We start from the raw sequence: 21558 nt of genomic DNA on the forward strand, positions 1-21558 counted from the left end.
TTCCTAGTCATGTTAGCTTGTAGGTTCATAGCGCTGAACAATGAACCCAAATCATCTAAATGAAACACAAATAAAAGCCACTTCTGCATGTCCCCCACTAGTAGCAAATATATGCATAAATCAGACAGAATTCTGAAAATAAGGAATTGTAAAGGTTGCCCAGAAGAGCAAACTTTACCTACTTTTCTAAACTTCCAGAGAGTAACTGACAGCTGCCCTGACTTTCTGGCCTTCCAAATCATTTCCAGCTTATTTCTTTTACCACTAGCCTTGTGAATACTAACAATTACATATTTCAAAGATTATCACATAGTACAAAAGATTCATCATGATAATACTAATCCCTAGCAAAAGTTTGAATTGTGTCTATCAAAATTAACATTAAATGTGTGAGTATAATTTACATTTTGAAACTGTTATTGAAGCCATAATTTATATAGTTCTTTCATTTTTATAATACACATATTTCAAGAATTGCATATAAATCAAATATTTGTAAAGTTAACAATGTACAAGTGTACTACAGAAATTATCATTGAAAGGAATTTGTTCTTATAAAATGCACAGCTACCTATAATTAGATTTTTAGATTAGATTACTTAAATATAAGGCATACTTATAGTTCACAGTAGAGCTTCCATTGGAGCACTGCAATTAAGTTCCATGGGCAATGCCTATGTTACTGGCATTTCATCTGTTAGGGAAATACTTCAGTCAATGCTCAAGGGAAATGAAATTCTGTAGAGTAAGGTAACCAAGTGTCTTTTACTTAAAACTCTAGGTCACAATTTACATTATAGACATTACAACTGTGTGTATTTTAAGAGCCTCTATTACACAATAAACTATGTATTGCCTATTTAGATTAGACATTTATGACTCTGGATAAATAGCCCTTTTGCTTTTGTTGATATCATGGGACTTTTCTCTACTTGTTAGATGATGCTCACTTTAGTCCAGCTACCAATGGTATGCTGGCAGAGTCAACTCAATCACACCTTGTATTAGGTTGTTCTGGCGTTGCTATAAAGAAATACCTGAAACTGGGTAATTTATAAAGAAAAGAAGTTCATTTGGCTCACACTTCTGCAGTCTGTACAGAAGCATGGTGCTGGCATCTACTCAGCTTCTGGTAAGGCTTCAGGGGGCTTACAATCATGGTAGAAGTTGAAGGGAAGGGGTAGCAGGCAGGTCACATGGATGGATGGCTAGAGGAGGAGCAAGAAAGAGAGTAGGGGGCAGGGGAGGTGCCACACACTTAAAAAATCATATCTCACAAGATCTCATTCACTATTGTGAGGAAAGCACCAAGGGAATTGGCCAAACCATTCTTCAAAAATCCATCTCGATTAAACAATAATCTTCCAAGAGGCCCCATGTCCAACACTGGGGATTACAATTTGACATGAGATTATATGGGACACATATCCAAACTATATTATTTTATCTCTGGCCCCTCAAATCTCATTTTCTTCTCTCACTGCAAAATACAATCATCCCCGACCAATAGTCTCTCAAAGCCTTAACTCATTCTAGCATTAACTCCAAAGTCCAAAGTCCACAGTCTCATCTGGAAATAAATTCCTTCCACCTATGAGCCTGTAAAATCAAAACAAGTTATTTACTTCCAAGATACAATAAGGGTATAGGCATTGGGTAAACATTACTGTTCCAAAAGGGAGAAATCAGCCAAAGGAAAGGAGCTAAGGCCCCATGTATGTTGAAAACCCCACAGGGCAGTCGTTAAATCTTAAGGTTCCAAAATAATCTTTCATTCCATGTCCCATAACCTGGGAACACTGATATAAGGGGTGGGGTCCCAAAGAAATTGGGCAGCTCTACCGTTGTGGCTTTGCAGGGTTCAGCCCTGGAGGCTGCGCTCACACATTGTTGAGTGCCTGAAGCTTTTCTAGGTGCAGGGGGGAAGCTGCCAGTGGATCTATCATTCTGGGGTCTGGAGGAAAGTGGCCTCCTTCCCACAGCTCCACTAGGCAATGCCCCAGTGAGGAATCTGTGTGGGTGAGTCCTCCAAACACACATTTCCCCACTGCACTGCCCTAGTAGAGGTTCTCTGTTTGGGCTCTGCCACTGCAACAAGCTTCTGCCTGGGCACCCAGAATTTCCCATACATTCTCTGAAATCTAGGTGGAGGCTGCCAAGCCTCTTTAACTCTTGCACTCTGCATGGCTGCAGGCTTAACATCACATGAAAGCCACCAAGGCTTATGGCTTGTGCCCTCTGGAGTGGGAGCCTGATCTGCACCTGTGGCCTTTTAAGCCACAGCTGGACCCAGAGCAGCCAAAATGTAGGCAGCACTCTTCTGAGGCTGGCCAGGGCAGTGGGGCCCTGAGCCTGACCCAGGAAACCCTTCTTACCTCCTAGACATCTGGCCCTATGATGGGAAAGACCGCTGCAAAGGTCTCTGAAATGCCTTCAAGACCTTTTTCCGATTTTCTTGGCTATCAGCACGTAGCTTCTTTTTAGTTATGCAAACTTCTCTTGCAAGCGGTTTCTCCACAGCCTGCTTGAATTCCTCTCTCAAAAAAGCTATTTCTTTCTTTGTCACATGGCTAGGCTGCAAATTTTCCAAATTTTTATACTCTGCATCCCCTTTAAAGATAAGTTCCACCTTTAGTCACTTTTTTGTTCCCACATCTTTGAATAGGTTGGTAGAGGCAGCCAGGCTACATCTTGAATGTTTTGCTGCTTAGATATTTCTTTCAGCAGATACCCTAGGTCATTACTCTCAGGTCCATACCTTTACAGATCCCTAGGCCATGAAAAGAATGCAGCCAAGATCTTTGCTAAGGCATAACATGCATCACCTTTGATCCAGTCTCCAATACATTCCTCATTTCCATCTGAGACCTCATCAGCTTGGACTTCACCGTTCATATCACTATCAGCATTTTGGTCTCAACCATCTAACCAGTCACTAAGAAGTTTCAATCTTTCCTTCCTCTTCCTATCTTCTTCTGAGCAATCCAAACTCTTTGAACTTCTGCCCATTATCCAGTTCCAAAGTTGCTTCCACATTTTCTGGTATCTTTATAGCAATACCCCACTACTGGTGCCAATTTTCTGTATTAAGCTGTTCTTGCATTGCTATAAAGAAATACTTAAAACTGGGTAATTTATAAACAAAATAGGTTTAATTGGCTCACAGTTATGCAGGCTATACAGGAAGCATGATGCTGGAGTCTTCTTGGATTCTGGGAGGGCTTCAAGAAGCTTGCAATAATGGTAGAAGGAGGAGAGAGGAGCAGGCATGTCATATGGCCAGAGAAGAAGCAAGAGGGAGAGTGGAGGGGGGAGGTGCCACACACTTAAACAACGAGATCTCATGAGAACTCACTATTGTGAGGACAGCACCAAGGGGACAGTACCAAACCATTCACTAAAAAATGCATCCCTGTGATCCAGTCACCTCCTGCTAGGCCCATGTCCAACACTGGGGATTATAATTCATCATGATATTAGAGGGAACACATGTCCAAACTATATTATACCTTTATGCCAATAAACCCAAATAACAGAGTTCTATATTTTCATAATTTTATATTGTTTTTCTTCTCGACATCTGTGGCATAGCCATTTCCTGACACAAAGAATAAACATTTGATAAGTAATTGCGGAATGAGTAAAATTCCATAATGAGAAATAGGAGAACCCTGAATATGTAGAATGCAATTAATAGTATTTATAGTGTCTGGGTCCTACTGATTCTACTCCTGTTGGAGGAAGAAAAAAGGGGAGGGGAGAGTACATATGAGAGAACACATTAAAAGATTAATGAAATGTTTTGCTTATGGTAAAAAAGTGATAAGAATAAATTCACTCATCTAGTCATTTAACATTTACTGAACACTTGGCTGATTCCTTTCCTTAAGGAGCTCACAGTCAATAGAGGGTGTCATATGTCAAAACAGATAAATACAGTTTAAAATATGTAAAATATCATTGAACAAAAAATGAACAATTACATGTAATTTTGTGAAAAACTCTATTTTCAGGAACTCGAAATAGGATGGCTGGTGGGAGAAGCAAAGAGTTTGTCTGGCAAGGATGCTTATGACCAGATGACAGCAGGACTTAAAAATACTTTAAAATATTTTCCATTTGTCCAAAAGTTTTTCGATTGGTTTGGTTTTATATTGCCAAGTGTAAAGTGTAAAACCTACAGATTATTCCTTATTAATGCTTGATAAAGTACCAGTTCCAAACGAAATCTTCACCCAAGCTTTTTAACTATTATCTTTATGAACGGCAACATTCAGGCTTTGTTCAGCTCTTGCAAATAAGGATATCAATTTCATTGGAAATCATTAAGTATCACAGACAAAGAAAGAGAATAGGAGGAAAAAGAGAAGAATGAAACAGATTTCAGTGATCCTCAAGCACATTTGTGGGGTGTTTCTTCCTCACACTAAGATGAAAGAGAAACCAAACAAGAACTGGAGGGGACACTGTTTCTTTCCATTTGAATTAATTTTAATTTTAAAGCCAAATTTCATGGAACTTACCTGAAAAGTTTTTGTAATCCACTAAATCAAACATAACGACGGCAACAGCTGACCACGTGATTATCAGGGCAACGACCAGAAGCCAGGCTGCAGGGGAGCTGAATGTTGTCACTATGTCTTCTGTGACTGTCCTCTTCAGCACTTTTCCAGGGGATTTAGGCACAGATCCATTTTTGCTGTCTATCACAGTTGTGGTTGTAGATACATTTCCTAATCAAACATTCAGAAAGGAAAATATAATTTAGAAATTCACGGTAAATATTGATGATAAGAGGCACTGACTATGAGTGTTGAACCTGTTTATACCACTTTCTAGAGCAGACACAACTCCTTAGTGGCAGGACAAAGCCTCCCTGTCCACCAGCACATTATATTTTCCTTAGCATTTACTGTTCACCCTAAAACTCGGGTGCTCACATAATCAGTGTTTCTCACCTCCCAAGTCCTCTGAGGGAGAATCAACACAAGTGATAAAATGGTTCAAATGGATAAAACTTCTTCTGAATATTTTAACTTAATTGCATAATTGACTCATCTAGTGAGGTCATCTAATGAGGTCATTCATGTTTTGTTTGTTTGTTTGTAGGGGCACAGAAGATCTAAGAGAATGATGTTAGAAAGTCTTACTATATCCAGTACCTCTTTTATTCCTGATTTTAAGAGTCCACATGTTCATGAGAGAAAATTCAAAAAATATAAAAATAAAATAAATAGATAAGTAGATAGATAGTTTTAATCTCACCACCCAGAAATAACCACTGTTAATATTTTGCACCTATATTTCTGTACATACATGTAAATATATAAATATGATTTTTCTGGTTTTGACAAGTCATTAGCACATTGTCTTTTACTTTTTTTTACTAGGTAATATACCAGAAGTGTGTTTTATTGCCATTCTGTATTTCTCAAAATACCATTTAAGTGGCTTCATGACATGTAATTTTATGGCTGTGCATAATTTAATCAAAAAGCTTTCTACCTTGGGATAGGGCAGAAATTTTCTCAGCACATATTGTTATTTATTTCTTTAGGAGAAAGTCCTAAATATAGAATTCCTGGGACAAATAGCATAATCACTTTTATAGCTTTGAGAATACCTGCACGTATTTGAAAGTTAGTATCTTTTAAAAATTGTGTATGCCAGTAGTTGTGTTACTTTATCCTTGACAATACTATCAGTGATGTTTAAAATTTTTGCAATGACATAAGAGAAGATTTGAGTTTTATTTGCAATTATTTGATTACTAGAAATGAGCTGTTTGTATGTTTATTTTTCCTTGGTATTTCTTTTCTTGTGGGTTTTTCCTCCATTTTTCTGTAAACCTCCTTTTGGTGGTTTATAAAATTGCATACATACACACATATGTAAGATAATAACACTTTAACCTTTATGTTGCTTTTTTTTGGTGACTCTTTACCTTTTCTTTTAATGCTATTTTAATATACAGAACGTACATCTAACAATGTTGTAACTCATTCTTCTATAAAATTGATGCTACTATATGGCTAGAAAGCCTCCTGGATGGAGAGAAGACATGTCTGATTACCTGGGCTACACTTGACACATAGAAAGTTAAATCTATGAGTAACTGAGAGATCATCTGAAACAACTATTTCATGTTACATTTAAGAACAATTGCAGACCTACCAGAAAATTAAAGTCATGTTCATAGCACTTTAAATCCCAAATTATACAGATGTGAAGTAAGTAGTTGAACACTTAAGGGAAAACAAAATTCTACCAATCCAAATATTTTTGCCAAAAGCAAAGTGAAAAAACATATTTTTGTGTATTAAAATATAGACCACATTGTCTGTAATAATTTAAGAATTACATGCCAAGAAAGAAAACTTTGATTCAATATAAAATACATGATTACATTGTTTCAATTTTACTATTTATCTCCAAATTGCAACATCTCTATGTGATGGATACATAAGAAAATCTAAATATTCAGATTTCTTTTTTTTTTTTTTTGAGACGGAGTCTCGCTCTGTCGCCCAGGCTGGAGTGCAGTGGCGCAATCTCGGCTCACTGCGAGCTCCGTCTCCCGGGTTCACGCCATTCTCCTGCCTCAGCCTCTCCGAGTAGCTGGGACTACAGGCGCCTGCCACCACGCCCGGCTAATTTTTTGTATTTTTTAGTAGAGACGAGGTTTCACCGTGGTCTCGATCTCCTGACCTCGTGATCCGCCCGCCTCAGCCTCCCAAAGTGCTGGGATTACAAGCGTGAGCCACCGCGCCCGGCCAAATTTTCAAATTTCTTTAACATTTTTCACAAAGTAAATTTTACCCAACTGGAAAGAGTAGCTGTAGTTTCTCTTAGAATGTGTCCAATAATAATGAAAAGATTTTAGCCTTTGTGCTGTTTGCAGACAGGGTGGAATTAAAGTGCTTCTTTCCATTAGTCTCTTGATCTACCATCACAACTCTTCCTTTCAAGTATGTCCAGCTTTTTCATGGAAACAGTCAAGCAAAAAACTTATGCTTTGGGCTTTATAGATAAGAGATTGGAATTAACTCCTGGCTTCTCTCTGCATTACCCAAATGGCTAGAAGGTCACTATTACACTACATCTCTGAGTGAGAAGCATCTATATCTGATGAATGAGATTGGTAAGACTCAATTTGCAGGTGTGTGATGGTGGAGAAATAACTCATGCAAATTGTTTGACACATTTCCCGGTACATGGTAGTCATTTAATAAATGACGATACAACAACTACTGAACTATATCATAATCATTATTATCATCACCACTATTTTCATTTATTACATCATCACCTTCATTGCTACCAGCACAACTATGACTCTGACTACAACTACAAATATCACTCTCAGAAAAGGCTAGAAAGGCAGGATTAACCTCGGAAACAAAGGTGGAAGCACCAACTCTTCAATAAATGCAGGCATTTGTTTCCATTTAATAAGCACATACATTAGGCTACGATATTTTCAGGGAATTAAAAAAAGGATTCTCTGACTTCCTTGGTATCCTTTCCAATCAATTAATTGACTGCTTGTAATACAGGCAAAGAGGAACATACAGTATAATTTATCCATACAAGTAGAAGCTGTTTTGTCCCATTAGCAAAATTAAGAATGATGATCTATGGCAAACAGAGTTTTTTCATCACGGTACAAACATTATCACTATAACTGAATTATTTAAATTAGAAAAACAATATTTGAACCCTTCAAACAGATATGTACACAGGATGCTTGTAGTATAAGTCCAGTTTATAAGATAATTTTTAAGTACTGGAGAAAGAAGTAACACTGCCAGCAAAATTAAGTACTGTAGTTAATAAAGTCGTACTCTTCTGGTTTCTTTAGTCATAAAATGATACTATCCTTCTCTTTACAAAAATGAGATAAAGAACATGAAATTCTATGACTAATCAGGAACGAAAATCAAATGCAGTCAAGGGTACATACTAATAGGTGGTAGTAATCAAACAAAATTAGTTTTTTAGTTATTTTTTAGATAACAGTGATAAATTTAGCCCCATATTTTCAAAAAATTCAAAAGCTGATAAGGAACATCGGAGCAAAATAATTTAATTAAGATGTTTAAATGGCTTTAGGTAGAAATTAACAACAGTGACAACAAATCTCTTTTCTGAAAAAAAACTGTGGAATACATATCCGAAGTTCATGAACTCAATTTAGTGAAAATGATAGCAAGATGAAAAAAGAAAACCTCTAAAACCCAGATTTTACAAACTGCACTTGAGGTGGTGCTCAAGAAGGAAAATTTTAAAGGGACTCATATAATATCTTCTCATTGATTATTGTGCCACATTCACATCACTCCTAATGGTAGTTCTGAAAATGGATGAATGATAGGAGTGCTTTGAAGTGAAATTTAAGACCCCAGTGGGGCTACAAGTGAATCAAACCTTTGGAATAATGATTTGCAGCAAAGTAAACCAATTATGAGTGTTTAGGACTGGCCCACCTGAAAGTTGATGTGTTGTAATCTGCAGTTTTTTAACCACTGGAAGCCTTCCTATTACCGCTAAGCAGAGAACACAAGAATTGCTTTTGCACTTCAGATTCACTTTATTGAGTTGTATATTAGAGACTATTTCTGTAAACAGTATTACACATACCTGCTTTGTATACTGAAACTCACGGAGTAATTTTACTGATATTTGATACAAATTAGTTGAATCCTGGTCACATTTTAAAAAGGCAAAACATTTAAAACAGAACATGAATTTATATATACATATATATATATATATACACATTTTCCTTTCTTTGATCAAAAAATTGAGAAAGTATAAGTATTCAGAAATGCAAGCTCTGAGTTAAAAATGAATTTTATGTTTTTTAAACAACTGACATAATATGAATTCTAAATTTTTATTCACTTAATGATCCTTCCAATCCAATTATGGTACAATTTTTAAATAGATGAAAATGATAAATTAATACTAAGTTATGTTTTTCATTGTCCTTTTTTTAATCTTCACACCCTCAAAATTTCCACTTAAGAATTAATCATGACTCAAAGATAATGAAAATATGTTCTGAGTATACAACCGCAAAGCTATAAGCAATTTGAAAGTAATCTGAAGGTCATCCTTCTTAAAGAAAATTATGTGTTGCCCTTGTTATGAAACACATTAAGTTGTACCTTTCAATTTCCATTCAGATTTACTGCAGAAGCCACACAGAGCCAAGAGGAATAAAATTGAGAGGGAATAAATTGCCTTCTCTGACAGCTGGTCAAGATAAATGCAAAGAACAGAGTGTGTAATCTGAGATTATTTAATGTTTGAGAAGCACTTTAAAGATGACAAGAGCTAGTTATTGATATGGCAGAAAAAATGAGAGGTAAATATTACTGAGCAATTTGACATGGGCTATGCTTCTTGAAAGTTGGTATCTCAGAATTGGAGCAGAGCAGCTAGGATATGTAAAGCACTTTCCAGGCCTGCTTTTTAAATCTATTCATTTTGATTTCATACAAAATTTTGATTGTCAGACAGAATCAGCCTCCAAAGAAGTAGGGATCTCACTTGACGGCCATGTGACTCTTTCCTATAGAGTAAAAAGAGGGGTTGCTTATATAATGGATCCAAAGACTGGCTCTAGAGTCAGGTTACACACAGGACAATAAGCCATAAGCCTCCTGATAGAAGTCACTTAACCTCATGATACCTTATCGATCAGATGAAGAAACTGCCAAGTGCACTTCCATATTATTATTGTTTATTTTTCCTATGGGACACTGACAATACAATCTCTTTCAGGATGCTCAAGGAAGACACCTACATTCTAGAATGGTATAAATGAAACATTGCATTCTCATTACATAAAAGCATTAATTATGAATTTTGCATTTCATCCTGTGCTGTGGTTTGTGTAGTACTCTTACACAGTATCTCTCTTTCAAGATGTGTAGAGCAAATGAGAGAGAGGAAGTATACACTACTGATGGCATTATATGTGTTATTCCCAAATTACATTAAAAACATAATTCCCAATCACATGTAAGAGTGACTCTTGCTATATTGTTTGTGTTCAAAACATATGCATGTAAATAAGAACTTCGTAGAAATTCAAGTGGAAAGACATTTGGGCAGATAAAGCTCAAACGTAATAAATTCATTATTTAACTTAAAATGTTTTTTACCAATTCTAGTGTTTACAAAATCTAAACTAGTCTCTGGACACTTTTAATGAGAGCCCTAAATTGCCACCTTTTCTCCCAGGTTTTTGGGATATGATTATCATAATGCAATTTCAGAGGATGTTTTTGCCACTTAATCTGTCTGCTGAGGTTGATATATATATGTTTTTTCTTTTTTAATTTATTTTTATTTTTATTTTATTTATTTATTTATTTTAACATTATCCGGCAGTCCTTCCCACCTACCCACTCCACTCACTGTTCCATTAAGTGGAACAGGTGAGGAGTCTCTCCCAGGCTGCTTTTATAAGGCCATTAATTCCATTCATGGGCTCCACCTTCCTGCCCTAATCACTCTCGAGGGGCCCCAACTCCTAATGCCATCACCTTAGGAGTGAGGATTTCAATGTGTATTTTGGAGAGACATAAACATTCAGGCCATAGCAGTGAAGGTCTACTGCCAGGAAAGGGAGGTCTGGGAAACAAGGGCTGGTTCCATTTCTAGTCCCATCACTAGAAAAAGAAATTCACTTAATGGAACAATGGATGGAGTGGGTGGCAATTTAGGGCTTTCATTAAAAGTGTCAGGAGACATGTGACATCAGTTTACATATAACTCACCTGCACATGTACCGCCAAACTTAAAATAAAAGTTAAAAAAAAAAAAGAAAATGCAAACTTCATAAGGTAGGGGGAAAGTGAATTTACAGGAGTTAAAATAAGAAGGAACATTAGCACTGTTGAGAAGTAGGCTAGCAAATCACAGCAAGTGTCTTCATTTGCTCAGGCTGCTTTGACAAAATACTATAAACTAGGTAGCTATCAACAAGAAATATTTATTTCTTACAGTTCTGGTGGCTTGGAAATTGCAAGGTCAAGGCAGATTTCATTTCACGGGGGTTTGTTGTACAGATTATTTCATCACCCCAGTATTAAGCTTCGTTACCCAACAATTATTTTTTTTCTGCTCCTTTCCCTCCTGCCACCCTCCACCCTCAAGTAGGCCCCAGTGTCTGTTGTTCCCTTCTTTGCATTCATGAGTTGTCATCATTTAGTTCCCACTTATAAGTGAGAACATGCGATATTTCATTTTCTGTTCCTGCATTAGTTTCCTAAAGATAATAGCCTGCAGCTCCATCCATGTTCCCACAAGAGACATGATCTTTTTCTTTTTATGGCCGCATAGTATTCCATGGCATATATGTACCACATTTTCTTTATTTAATCTGTCATTGGTGGGCATTTAGGTTGATTTCATGTCTTTGCTATTCTGATAATGCTGCCAAACATTTGCATGCATGTGTCTTTAAGGTAGAATAATTTCTATTTCTCTAATCATAGACCCAGTAATGGGATTGCTGGGTTGAATGAGTTCTGTTTTTAGTTCTTTGAGGAATCACCATACTGCTTTCCACAATAGTTGAACTAATTTGTACTTCCACCAATAGTATATACGTGTTCCCTTTTCTTTGTGGCCTCACATTTGTTATTTTTTGACTTTTTAATGATAGCCATTCTGACTGGTGTGAGATAGTATCTCATTGTAGTTTTCATTTGCATTTCTCTAAAGATCAGTGATATTGAGCTTTTTTCATGTGCTTGTTGGCTGCATGTATATCTCCTTTTGAAAAGTGTCTTTTTATGTCCTTTGCCTACTTCTTAATGGAGTTGTTTGTTGTCCTCTTGTAAATTTATTTATAGATGCTGGATATTAGACCTTTGTCAGATACATAGTTTGCAAAAATTTTCTTCCATTCTGTATGTTGTCTGCTCATTCTGTTGATAGTTTCCTTTGCTGTGCAGAAGCTCTTAAGTTTAATTAGATCTCATTTATCAATTTTTACCTTTGTTGCTATTGCTTTTGGTATTTTGTAATGAAATCTTTGCCCATTCCTATGTCCAGGATGGTATTGCCTAGGTTGTCTTCCAGAGTTTTTATAGTTTTGGGTTTTACATTTAAGTCTTTAATCCATCTTGAGTTGATTTTTGTATAAGGTATAAGGAAGTTATCCAGTTTCAGTCTTCTGCATATGGCTAGCCAGTTATCCCAGCATCATTTATTGAATAGGGAGTCATGTGACATGAGTTTACATATAACTTCCCCATTGCTTGTTTTTGTCAGTTTTGTCAAAGATCAGAGGGTCATAGGTATGGGGCCTTATTTCTGGGCCCTATATTCTGTTCCATTGGTCTATGTGACGGTTTTTGTGCGAGTACCATGCTCTTTTGCTCACTGTAGCCCTGTAGTATGGTTTGAAGTTGAGTAATGTAATGCTTCCATCTTTTTCCTTTTTGCTTAGGATTGTCTTGGCTCTTTGGGCCCTTATTTTGGTTTTATACATATTTTAAAACATTTTTCTAGTTCTGTGAAGAATGTCATTGGTAGTTTGATAAAAATAGCATTGAATCTATAAATTGCCTTGGGCAGTATGGCCATTTTACTGATATTGATTATTTTTATCCATGAGCATGGGATGTTTTTCCATTTGTTTTGCCTTCTCTGTTTCCTTTGAGCAGTGTTCTGTAATTCTCATTGTAGAGATATTTTACCTCCCTGGTTACATGTACTCCTAGGTGGTTTTTTTGTGTGTGTGGCAATTGTGAATGGAATTGCCTTCCTGATTTGGCTGTCAGTTTGGCTGTTGTTGGTGTATAGGAATGCTACTGATTTTTGTACATTACTTTGTATTCTGACTTTTTGCTGAAGTTGTTTATCAGCTGAAGGAGCTTTCAAGCCAAGACTATTGGTATTTTTAGATATAGAATGATGTCATCTGCAAATAGGAATAGTTTGACTTTCTATCTTCCTATTTGGATGCCCTTTATTTGTTTCTCTTGCCTGGGCAGGACTACCAATACTATGTTGAAGAAGAGTGGTGAGAGAGGGCATCCTTTTCTTGTGCTGGTTTTCAAGGGAAATGCTTCCAGATTTTGTCCCATCAGTATGACGTTGGCTGTGGGTTTATCATAGATGGCTCTTATTATTTTGAGATATGTTCCTTCAATACCTAGCTTATCGAGAGTTTTTAACATAAAGGAATGTTGAATTTTATCAGAACTCTTTCTTCATCTATTGAGATAATCATATAGTTTTTGTCTTTGGTTCCATTTATTTGATGAATCAAATTTATTGATTTGCATATGTTGAACCAACCTGGCATCACAGGGATGAAGACTACTTGATAGTGATCGATTAGCTTTTTGATGTGCCAATGGATTTGGTTTGCAAGATTTTGTTGAGGATTTTTGCATCAATGTTTATCAATAACATTGGCATGACATTTTCTTTTTTTGTTGTTGTGTCTCTGCCAAGTTTTGGTATGAGGATGATGCTGGCTTCATATAATGAGCTGGAGAGGAGTGCCTCTGATGTGGTTAGGCTCAATTTCTCTACCCAAATCTCATCTTAAATTGTAATCCCTATAATCTCCACGTATCAAGGGAGATACCAGGTGGAATTAATTGAATCATGGGGGCAGTTTCCCCCAGGCTGTTCTTGTGATGCGTGAGTTCTCACAAGACCTGATGGTTTTATAAGGGGCTCTGCCCCCTCCCTCACTCAGCACTTCTCCTTCCTGCTACCCTGAAAAGAAGGTGCCTTACTTTCCCTTCACCTTCTGCCATGATTGTAACTTTCCTGAGGCCTCCCAGCCATGCTGAACTGTGAGTCAATTAGACCTCTTTCCTTTATAAATTACACAGTCTCAGGCAGTTCTTTATAGCGGTATGAAAAGGAACTAATACACAATTTTAGAAGGAATGGTACCAGCTCTTCTTTGTATATCAATTAATAATAGAATTCAGCTGTGAATCTATCTGGTCCCGGGATTTTTTTTAGGGTACTTGTTACTGACCATTTCAGTCCATTTCAGAGCTCATTATTGGTCTTTGACTTTACATTTTCAATTTAGCAGGTCCTCACCACTCAGAATACTAGTTTTCCTACAAAGAGTAAATTGAATTTAAAGGTGAAAAGCAATGATGAGAGCATAACTATGTAAAATCAGTAAAATTTAATAGCTAAAATTTAAAATTTAGAACCCCTCAAAAATACTTTAAGCCTTGAGAAAGATGGGACTGTGATCTGAGTTACCTAGAGTTACAACGTGTCTTCTCAGATTATAGATTGACTCACCTGCATATTTTTCTTGTTCTCTGCAATGGCTAGAGAGAATAAAATGACATCAGGGGAAAACCTCTTGCCTTCTAATGACATTGTTATAGATTAACTTCCTCTTTGTTGTCCTGGTTTGCTTAGAACAGATGACAGAAAACCATGATTATTATACCCTTTATAAAAAATATATTAAATGTACCCTGTCAAAAAGAAATCCTGCCTATCACCAGTCAAATAGCTGTAACTATGCAACAACTTTGTATAAATAATGTTGGAAAACTGTTAAGAGCTCTTCTCTGTCTATATAAACAAAGCCTCAACCTCTCTACTTTGGAATACTGACTCCATTCCTTTGTAGTTGGTGTTTCGAAGTGGTCCATCCTCACAGTTTGCACTTGAAGAAACTCTCTTTAAATTATTAGATTGTGATACTTTTAATTATTTTAGGTTGAAAACTAGAATTCATTTCTTAATTTAATTTTTTATTATTTCTAGAGACAGGGTCTCACTGTATTGCCTAGGCTGGTCTCAAACCCCAGCCTCAAGTGATCCTTTCCCAACAGCCTCCCAGGCATCTGAGACTACAAGGAAGAGCTGCCACACTTGGCTAGAATTCATTTTTTGAAGCCAGAGATATTGAATTCCTGAGACATTACAGGTGAAGCCCATTGCATTTTACTAATTTAAAGTGGCCAAAAGTTCCTGATGAATCTGTATTTATTTAAAAAAAAAAAATCTTATTAAATTCCCACTGTTTAAATCTAACTCCTCTTCCAAGATTTACCTCAGATGTCAACTCCTTGACAATATTTCCTTAATCTTTTGACCTGAACTCTACTGTTCTTACTTGTAATACTATAGCATTTTTGATGAATACGGTGATGTGAACAAAATTATTCTGACTTTGTTTTATAGATCTTTGTTCTTCAACAAGGCACTAGGTAGGGATCAAGTCATCTATCATTTCATAGCACTTAGCACAGCACATTTTGCACAGTTAAGGCCCCAATAGTTATTAAATATGAGAAATATTAGAAGTGTTGCTACAGGAAATCAGCTTTAAAAAGCGTCATGTTAAATAATCTCAATATTTCTGCATATAGAAGGTTATGTGGTACATAGTGACCTCTAATCCAAGAAATAAATGAAGTGGCAAAGAAAACATTTTCATGATATGAGAAAACGTTGAGATGAGAGGTATGCTAGTGGTAGAAGTAAAAACATATCTGTTCAAGAGAATCTCATAAGAACTGCAAAGTTTTTCTGGTCCAATGAAGGCTACAACAGCGGAGGAAAGACTAGTGGGTTAGAAAAGAATGACAGAAAGAAAGCATATATTCACTAAATAATGCCAATCATTAAACAGAGAAAACTTTTTGTAAGGAGACAATTTCAGATGTTATTAAAGCTTTTAAATTTCCAAGTGGCAACATCTGGGAGAGGTTTCTAAAACCAGATTGAAGAGATTAAATGTGTAGATAGCCAATCAAAACAAATCAAACTCTCTAACATAAATGAATGGATTTATTCTGAGCCAAATATAAGTGACCAAGGCCCAAGGCACATCTCAAGAGGTCCCAGGAACATATGCCAAAGGTGAATGGGTTACAGCTTGATTTTACACATTTTAGGGGGACAAAAGTTACAGGCAAAACCAATAATCAATACATGTACCCTATACATTGGTTCAGTTCAGAAGAGTGAGACAACTTGAAATGGGGGGCAGTTCCACTCGAAGTTGGGGGCAGGTCATAGGTAGATTCAAAGATTTTCTGATTGACAGCTGGTTGAAAAAGTTAAGTAAGAGTTAGGTTATTATGTAACAACGCAGAATCAATAGACAGATGTGTCTGGGTTAAGATAAGGAGTTATGGATTTCATGCACGTCCGTGTGAAGAGACCACCAAACAGGCTTTGTGTAAGCAATAAAGCTGTTTATTTCACCTGGGTGCAGGTGGGCTGAGTCCAAAAAGAGAGTCAGCAAAGGGAGATAGGGGTGGAGCCATTTTATAGGATTTGGGTAGGTAAAGGAAAAACGGGGGTTGTTCTTTGGCAGGCAGGAGTGGGGGTCACAAGGTACTCAGTGGGGGAGCTTTTGAGCCAGGATGAGCCAGGAGAAGGAATTTCACAAGACAATGTCATCAGTTAAGGAAGGAACAGGCCATTTTCACTTCTTTGGTGGTGGAATGTCATCAGTTAAGGCAGGAACCAGTGATCTGGAATGTGTAGGTGCAGGTCACAGGGAATATGATGGCTTAGCTTGGGCTCAGAGGCCTGACATTCCTGTCTTCTTATATTAATAAGAAAAATAAAACAAAATAGTGGGAAAGTGTTGGGACAGTGAAAATTTTGGGGGATGGTATGGAGAGATAATGGGCGATGTTTCTCAGGGCTGCTTCGAGCGGGATTGGGGCAGCGTGGGAACCTAGAGTGGGAGAGACTAAGCTGAAGGAAGATTTTGTGGTAAGGGGTGATATTGTGGGGTTGTTAGAAGGAACATTTGTCATTTAGAATTATTGGTGATGGCCTGGATACAGTTTTGTATGCATTGAAAAACTGAATGGAATAAAAGAAGGAGAAAAACATGTATAAAAGGTCTAAGAATTGGGACGACTCAGGACATCTGATTAGAGAGTGCCTAAGGAGATTCAGCATAGTCCTGCCAGCAAAGATTATTTATTTACTTCAAGAGTTAAGAGTGGCAGTTTGGGGATAGCGCCAGGAGATACCAGCTGTGATGGCTTGGAGAAACAGTGTAAACTGGCAGTGTAAACAAGAGCAGGGCATGTATGAGTAGTTGAGAACGGTGAATAGGAGTATGACTAGACAGAAGACAGTAGGGATGACAAGTTTTTTGGGGGCACAGTCTAAGTTGGTCTGGTGTCTGGAATGAGACTGGGGCCTAATAAAAAGGAGCGTCTATACAGGAGCTCAAATAGGCTGTACCTTGTAGCATTCTGAGGACAGGTCTGACTTCTGAGAAGGGAAAGTCATAAAAGTATTGTCCAGTCCTTTTTAAGTTGGTGGCTGAGCTTGGTGAGGTGTGTTTTTAAAAGACCTTTAGTCCATTCTACTTTTCCTGAAGACGGAGGACCATAAGGGATATAAAGATTTCGCTGAGTACTAAGAGCCTGAAAAACTGCTTGGCTGATTTGACTAACAAAGGCTAATCTGTTATCAGATTGTATAGAGGTGGGAAGGCTAAACTGAAGAATTATGTCTGACAGAAGGGAAGAAATGACTGCAGTGGACTTCTCAGACCCTGTAGGAAAGGCCTCTACCTATCCAGTGAAAGTGTCTACCTAGACTAAGGGGTATTCTAGTTATCTGACTCGGGGCATGTTGAGTAAAGCTAATTTGCCAGTTTTGGGTGGGGGCAAACCCTCGAGCTTGATGTGTAGGGAAGGGAGGGGGCCTGAATATTCCAAGAGGAGTAGTAGAATAGCAGATGGAACACTGAGAAGTTATTTTCTTGAGGATAGATTTCCACGATGGAAAGGAAATGAGAGGTTCTAAGAGGCAGGCTAGTGGCTTGTACTATAGCATAGCCTGCCTTTGCTGGTGTGTGGCAATTAGGCCTGGTGGAACTGCCGTCAATAAATCAAGCGTGATCAGGGTGAGGAACAGGAAAGAAGGAAATATGGGGAAATGGGGTGAATGTCAGGTGGATCAGAGAGATGCAGTCATGGGGGTCAGGTGTGGTATCAGGAATAATGTGGGAGGCTGGATTGAAGTCCGGGCCAGGAACAATGGTAATTGTGGGACTTAACAAAGAGTGAGTACAGCTGAAGGAGCCGGCGAGCAGAAAGTATATGCGTCAGGTATGAGGAAGAAAATAGATTTGGGAAGTTATGAGAAATGTAGAGAGTGAGTTGAGCACAGTTAGTGATTTTGAGGGCCTCTAAAAGTATTAGGGGAGCAGCAGCCGCTGCACGGAGACATGAGGGCTAGGCTAAAACAGTAAGGTCAAGTTGTTTGCACAGAAAGGCTACAGGGTGCGGTCCTGGCTCTTGTGTAAGAATTCTGACCACGCTAACCATGCCTAGGAAGGAAAGGAGTTGTTGTTTTGTAAGGGATTGAGGTTTGGGAGATTAATTGGACACGATCAGCAGGGAAAGCACGTGTGTTTATGAGAATTATGCTGAGATAGGTAACAGATGAGGATGAAATTTGGGCTTGACTGAAGTAATGGGGTCTGTCTGTGAAGCCTTGTGGCAATACAGCCCAGGTGATTTGCTGAGCCTAATGGGTGTCAGGGTCAGTCCAAGTGAAAGCAAAGAGAGGCTGGGATGACGGGTGCAAAGGAATAGTAAAGAAAGCATGTTTGAGATCCAGAACACAATAATAGATTGTGGAGGGAGGTATTGAGAATAGGAGAGTATACGGGTTTGGCACTATGGGATGGATAGGCAAAACAATTTGGTTGATAAGGCATAAATCCTGAACTAACTTTTAAGGCTTGTCTGGTTTTAGGACAGGTAAAATGGGGGAATTGTAAGGAGAGTTTATAGGCTTAGAAGGCCATGCTGTAGCAGGCGAGTGATAACAGGCTTTAATCCTTTCAAAGCATGCTGTGGGATGGGATATTGGCATTGAGCGGGGTAAGGGTGATTAGGTTTTAATGAGATGGTAAGGGGTGCATGATCGGTGGCCAAGGAGGGAGTAGAGGTATCTTATACTTGTGGGTTAAGGTTGGGGAATACAAAAGGAGGACGAAAAGGAGGCTTTGGATTGGGAAGAAGGGCAGCAATGAGATGTAGCTGTAATCCAGGAATAGTCAGGGAAGCAGATAATTTAGTTAAAGTGTCTCGGCCTAATAAGGGAACTGGGCAGGTGGGGATAACTAAAAGGAGTGCTTAAAAGAGTATTTTCTAAGTTGGCACCAGAGTTGGGGAGTTTTAAGAGGTTTAGAAGCCTGGCTGTCAATACCCACAACAGTTATGGAGGCAAGAGAAACAGGCCCTTGAAAAGAAGGTAATGTGGAGTGGGTAGCCTCCGTATTGATTAAGAAGGGGACGGACTTACCCTCCACTGTGAGAGTTACCTGAAGCTCGGCGTCCGTGATGGTCTAGGGGGCTTCTGAGGCAACTGCGCAGCATCAGTCTTCAGCCGCTAAGCCAAGAAGATCCGGGAAGGAGTCAGAGAGCCTTGGACCAGAGTTCCAGGGACTATGGGAGTGGCTGCCAGGTGAGTTGGACAGTCCGATTTCCAGTGGGGTCCCGCACAGATGGGACGCAGCTTAGGAGTAATCCTGGCTGCAGGCATTCCTTGGCCTGGTGGCCAGATTTCTGGCACTTGTAGCAAGCTCCTGGGGGAGGAGGTTCTGGAGGAATGCCTGGCTGCTGCGGTTCAGCGTTTGGAAGTTCTTGTGTGCTGGAGATGTGGCTGGGGTTTGTTTCACAGTGGAGGCAAGGAATTGCAACATTTTTCTATTATTGTACACCTTGAAGGCAAGGTTAATTAAATCCTGTTGTGGGGTTTGAGGGCCAGAATTTAATTTTTGGAGTTTTATGTAATATCAGGAGCAGATTGGGTAATAAAATGTATTTTGAGAATAAGACGGCCTTTTGACATTTTAGGGTCTAGGGCTGTAAAGTGTCTAAGGGTTGCTGCCAAACGAGTCATGAACTGGGCTGGATTTTTCATATTTGATGAAAGAGCCTAAACGCTCACTGATTTGGGAGAGGTCTGATAAAGAAAAAGGAGCATTAACCTTGACTATGCCTTTAGCTTCAGCCACCTTTTTAAGAGTAAATTGCTGGGCAGGTGAGGGCTAGTCACGGAACGAAACTGTAAGCCGGAACTGGTGTGAGGAGGGGAGGTGATAAAAGAGTTATAGGGTGGAGGAGTGGAGGCTGAGGAAGAATTGGGACCTAGCTCGGCCTGGCGAGGAGGGGAGAGGTCAGATGGGTCTGTAGAAAAGGAAGATTAGAAAGACTCAGCAACGCTTGGGGTTGGGACTGAGGGGACAGGCGGGAGGGAAAGGAGGAAGATTTGGGATGAGTTGCATTGGAAACAGAGACTAGAGAGGGACCAATGTGTAAAAGAATGCGTGGGTGTCAGGCACCCCAGACCATTTGCCCGTTTTATGACAAGAATTATTTAGATCTTGAAGGATGGAAAAATTGAAAGTGCAGTTTTCCGGCTATTTGGAACTACTGTCGAGTTTGTATTGGGGTCAAGTGGCATTGCAGAAGAAAATAAGACACTTAGATTTTAGATCAGGTGAGAGTTGAAGAGGTTTTAAGTTCTTAAGAACACAGGCTAAGGGAGAAGAAGGAGGAATGGAGGGTGGAAGGTTGCCCATAGTGAAGGAGGCAAGCCCAGAGGAAAGAGAGAGTAGAGACATGGAGGGAAGGGGTTCAGGGGTTCTTACCCTCCAGAAATGTGGGAAAGGGGTCGGGGCACAGAGATATGAGGTCGGGGCATGGAAATAAGGGATTGGGGTGCAGAGATATAAGAGATTGGGGCACAGAAATAAGGGATCGGGGCACAGAGATACGAGGTTGGGCTACTTGCCCCTCTAGAAAAGCGGGACTTGCCGCTCAGGGTGAAGGAGAAGGAGGTGGGGGTTTCTTGCCCCCCAGAAAGGTGAAGAAGGGGTAGAGACACAGAGAAGGGGTTGGGGTACTTGCCCCTTCCCCAGAAAAGTGGGACTTGCTGCTAAGGGTGAAGGACCAAGGCAGGCGTCCCTGCGTGGTCTGACACCTCTGAAACGTGGGTGAATAATCAGAGAGGCGTCCCTGCAATGATTAAACACCAAGGGAAGGCTGCTTTCCCAGTCTGTGACCAGTGCCGGAGTTTTGGGTCCACAGATAAAACATGTCTCCTTTGTCTCTACCAGAAAATGAAAGGAATTGAAGTTAAGAGAAGGGAGAGATTGAAGAGTGGAAAGGAGAAAGTGGTTGAGGGACAGTGGGAGAGGTTGGAGAAGAGAGTAAGAAGAGGCCGCTTACCCGATTTAAAATTGGTGAGATGTTCCTTGGGCTAGTCAGTCTGAGGACCTGAGGTCGTAAGTGGATCTTTCTCACGGAGCAAAGAACAGGAGGACAGGGGATTGATCTCCCAAGGGAGGTCCCCTGATCCTAGTCATGGCACCAAATTTCGTGCGTGTCCATGTGAAGAGACCACCAAACAGGCTTTGTGTGAGCAATAAAGCTGTTCATTTCACCTGGGTGCAGGTGGGCTGAGTCTGAAAAGAGAGTCAGCAAAGGCAGATAGGGGTGGGGCCGTTTATAGGATTTGGGTAGGTAAAGGAAAAAGGGGGGTTGT

General features: G+C 39.1%; 1 protein-coding gene across 5 annotated transcripts in view; it reads right to left on the reverse strand.

Annotated features, from left to right (window-relative positions):
• Positions 1–21558, reverse strand: part of TRDN (triadin) — a 407513-nt gene that overhangs the window by 336063 nt on the left and 49892 nt on the right. For all 5 annotated transcript variants that reach the window (XM_063621032.1, XM_055263048.2, XM_055263039.2 and 2 more), the window contains exon 2: positions 4524–4733. In XM_063621032.1, the coding sequence (XP_063477102.1) occupies positions 4524–4733 (210 nt within the window). The remainder of the gene's footprint in view (positions 1–4523; positions 4734–21558) is intronic.

The sequence above is a fragment of the Symphalangus syndactylus genome, chromosome 2 (assembly GCF_028878055.3).
Source record: "Symphalangus syndactylus isolate Jambi chromosome 2, NHGRI_mSymSyn1-v2.1_pri, whole genome shotgun sequence".
Lineage (NCBI taxonomy): Eukaryota > Metazoa > Chordata > Mammalia > Primates > Hylobatidae > Symphalangus > Symphalangus syndactylus.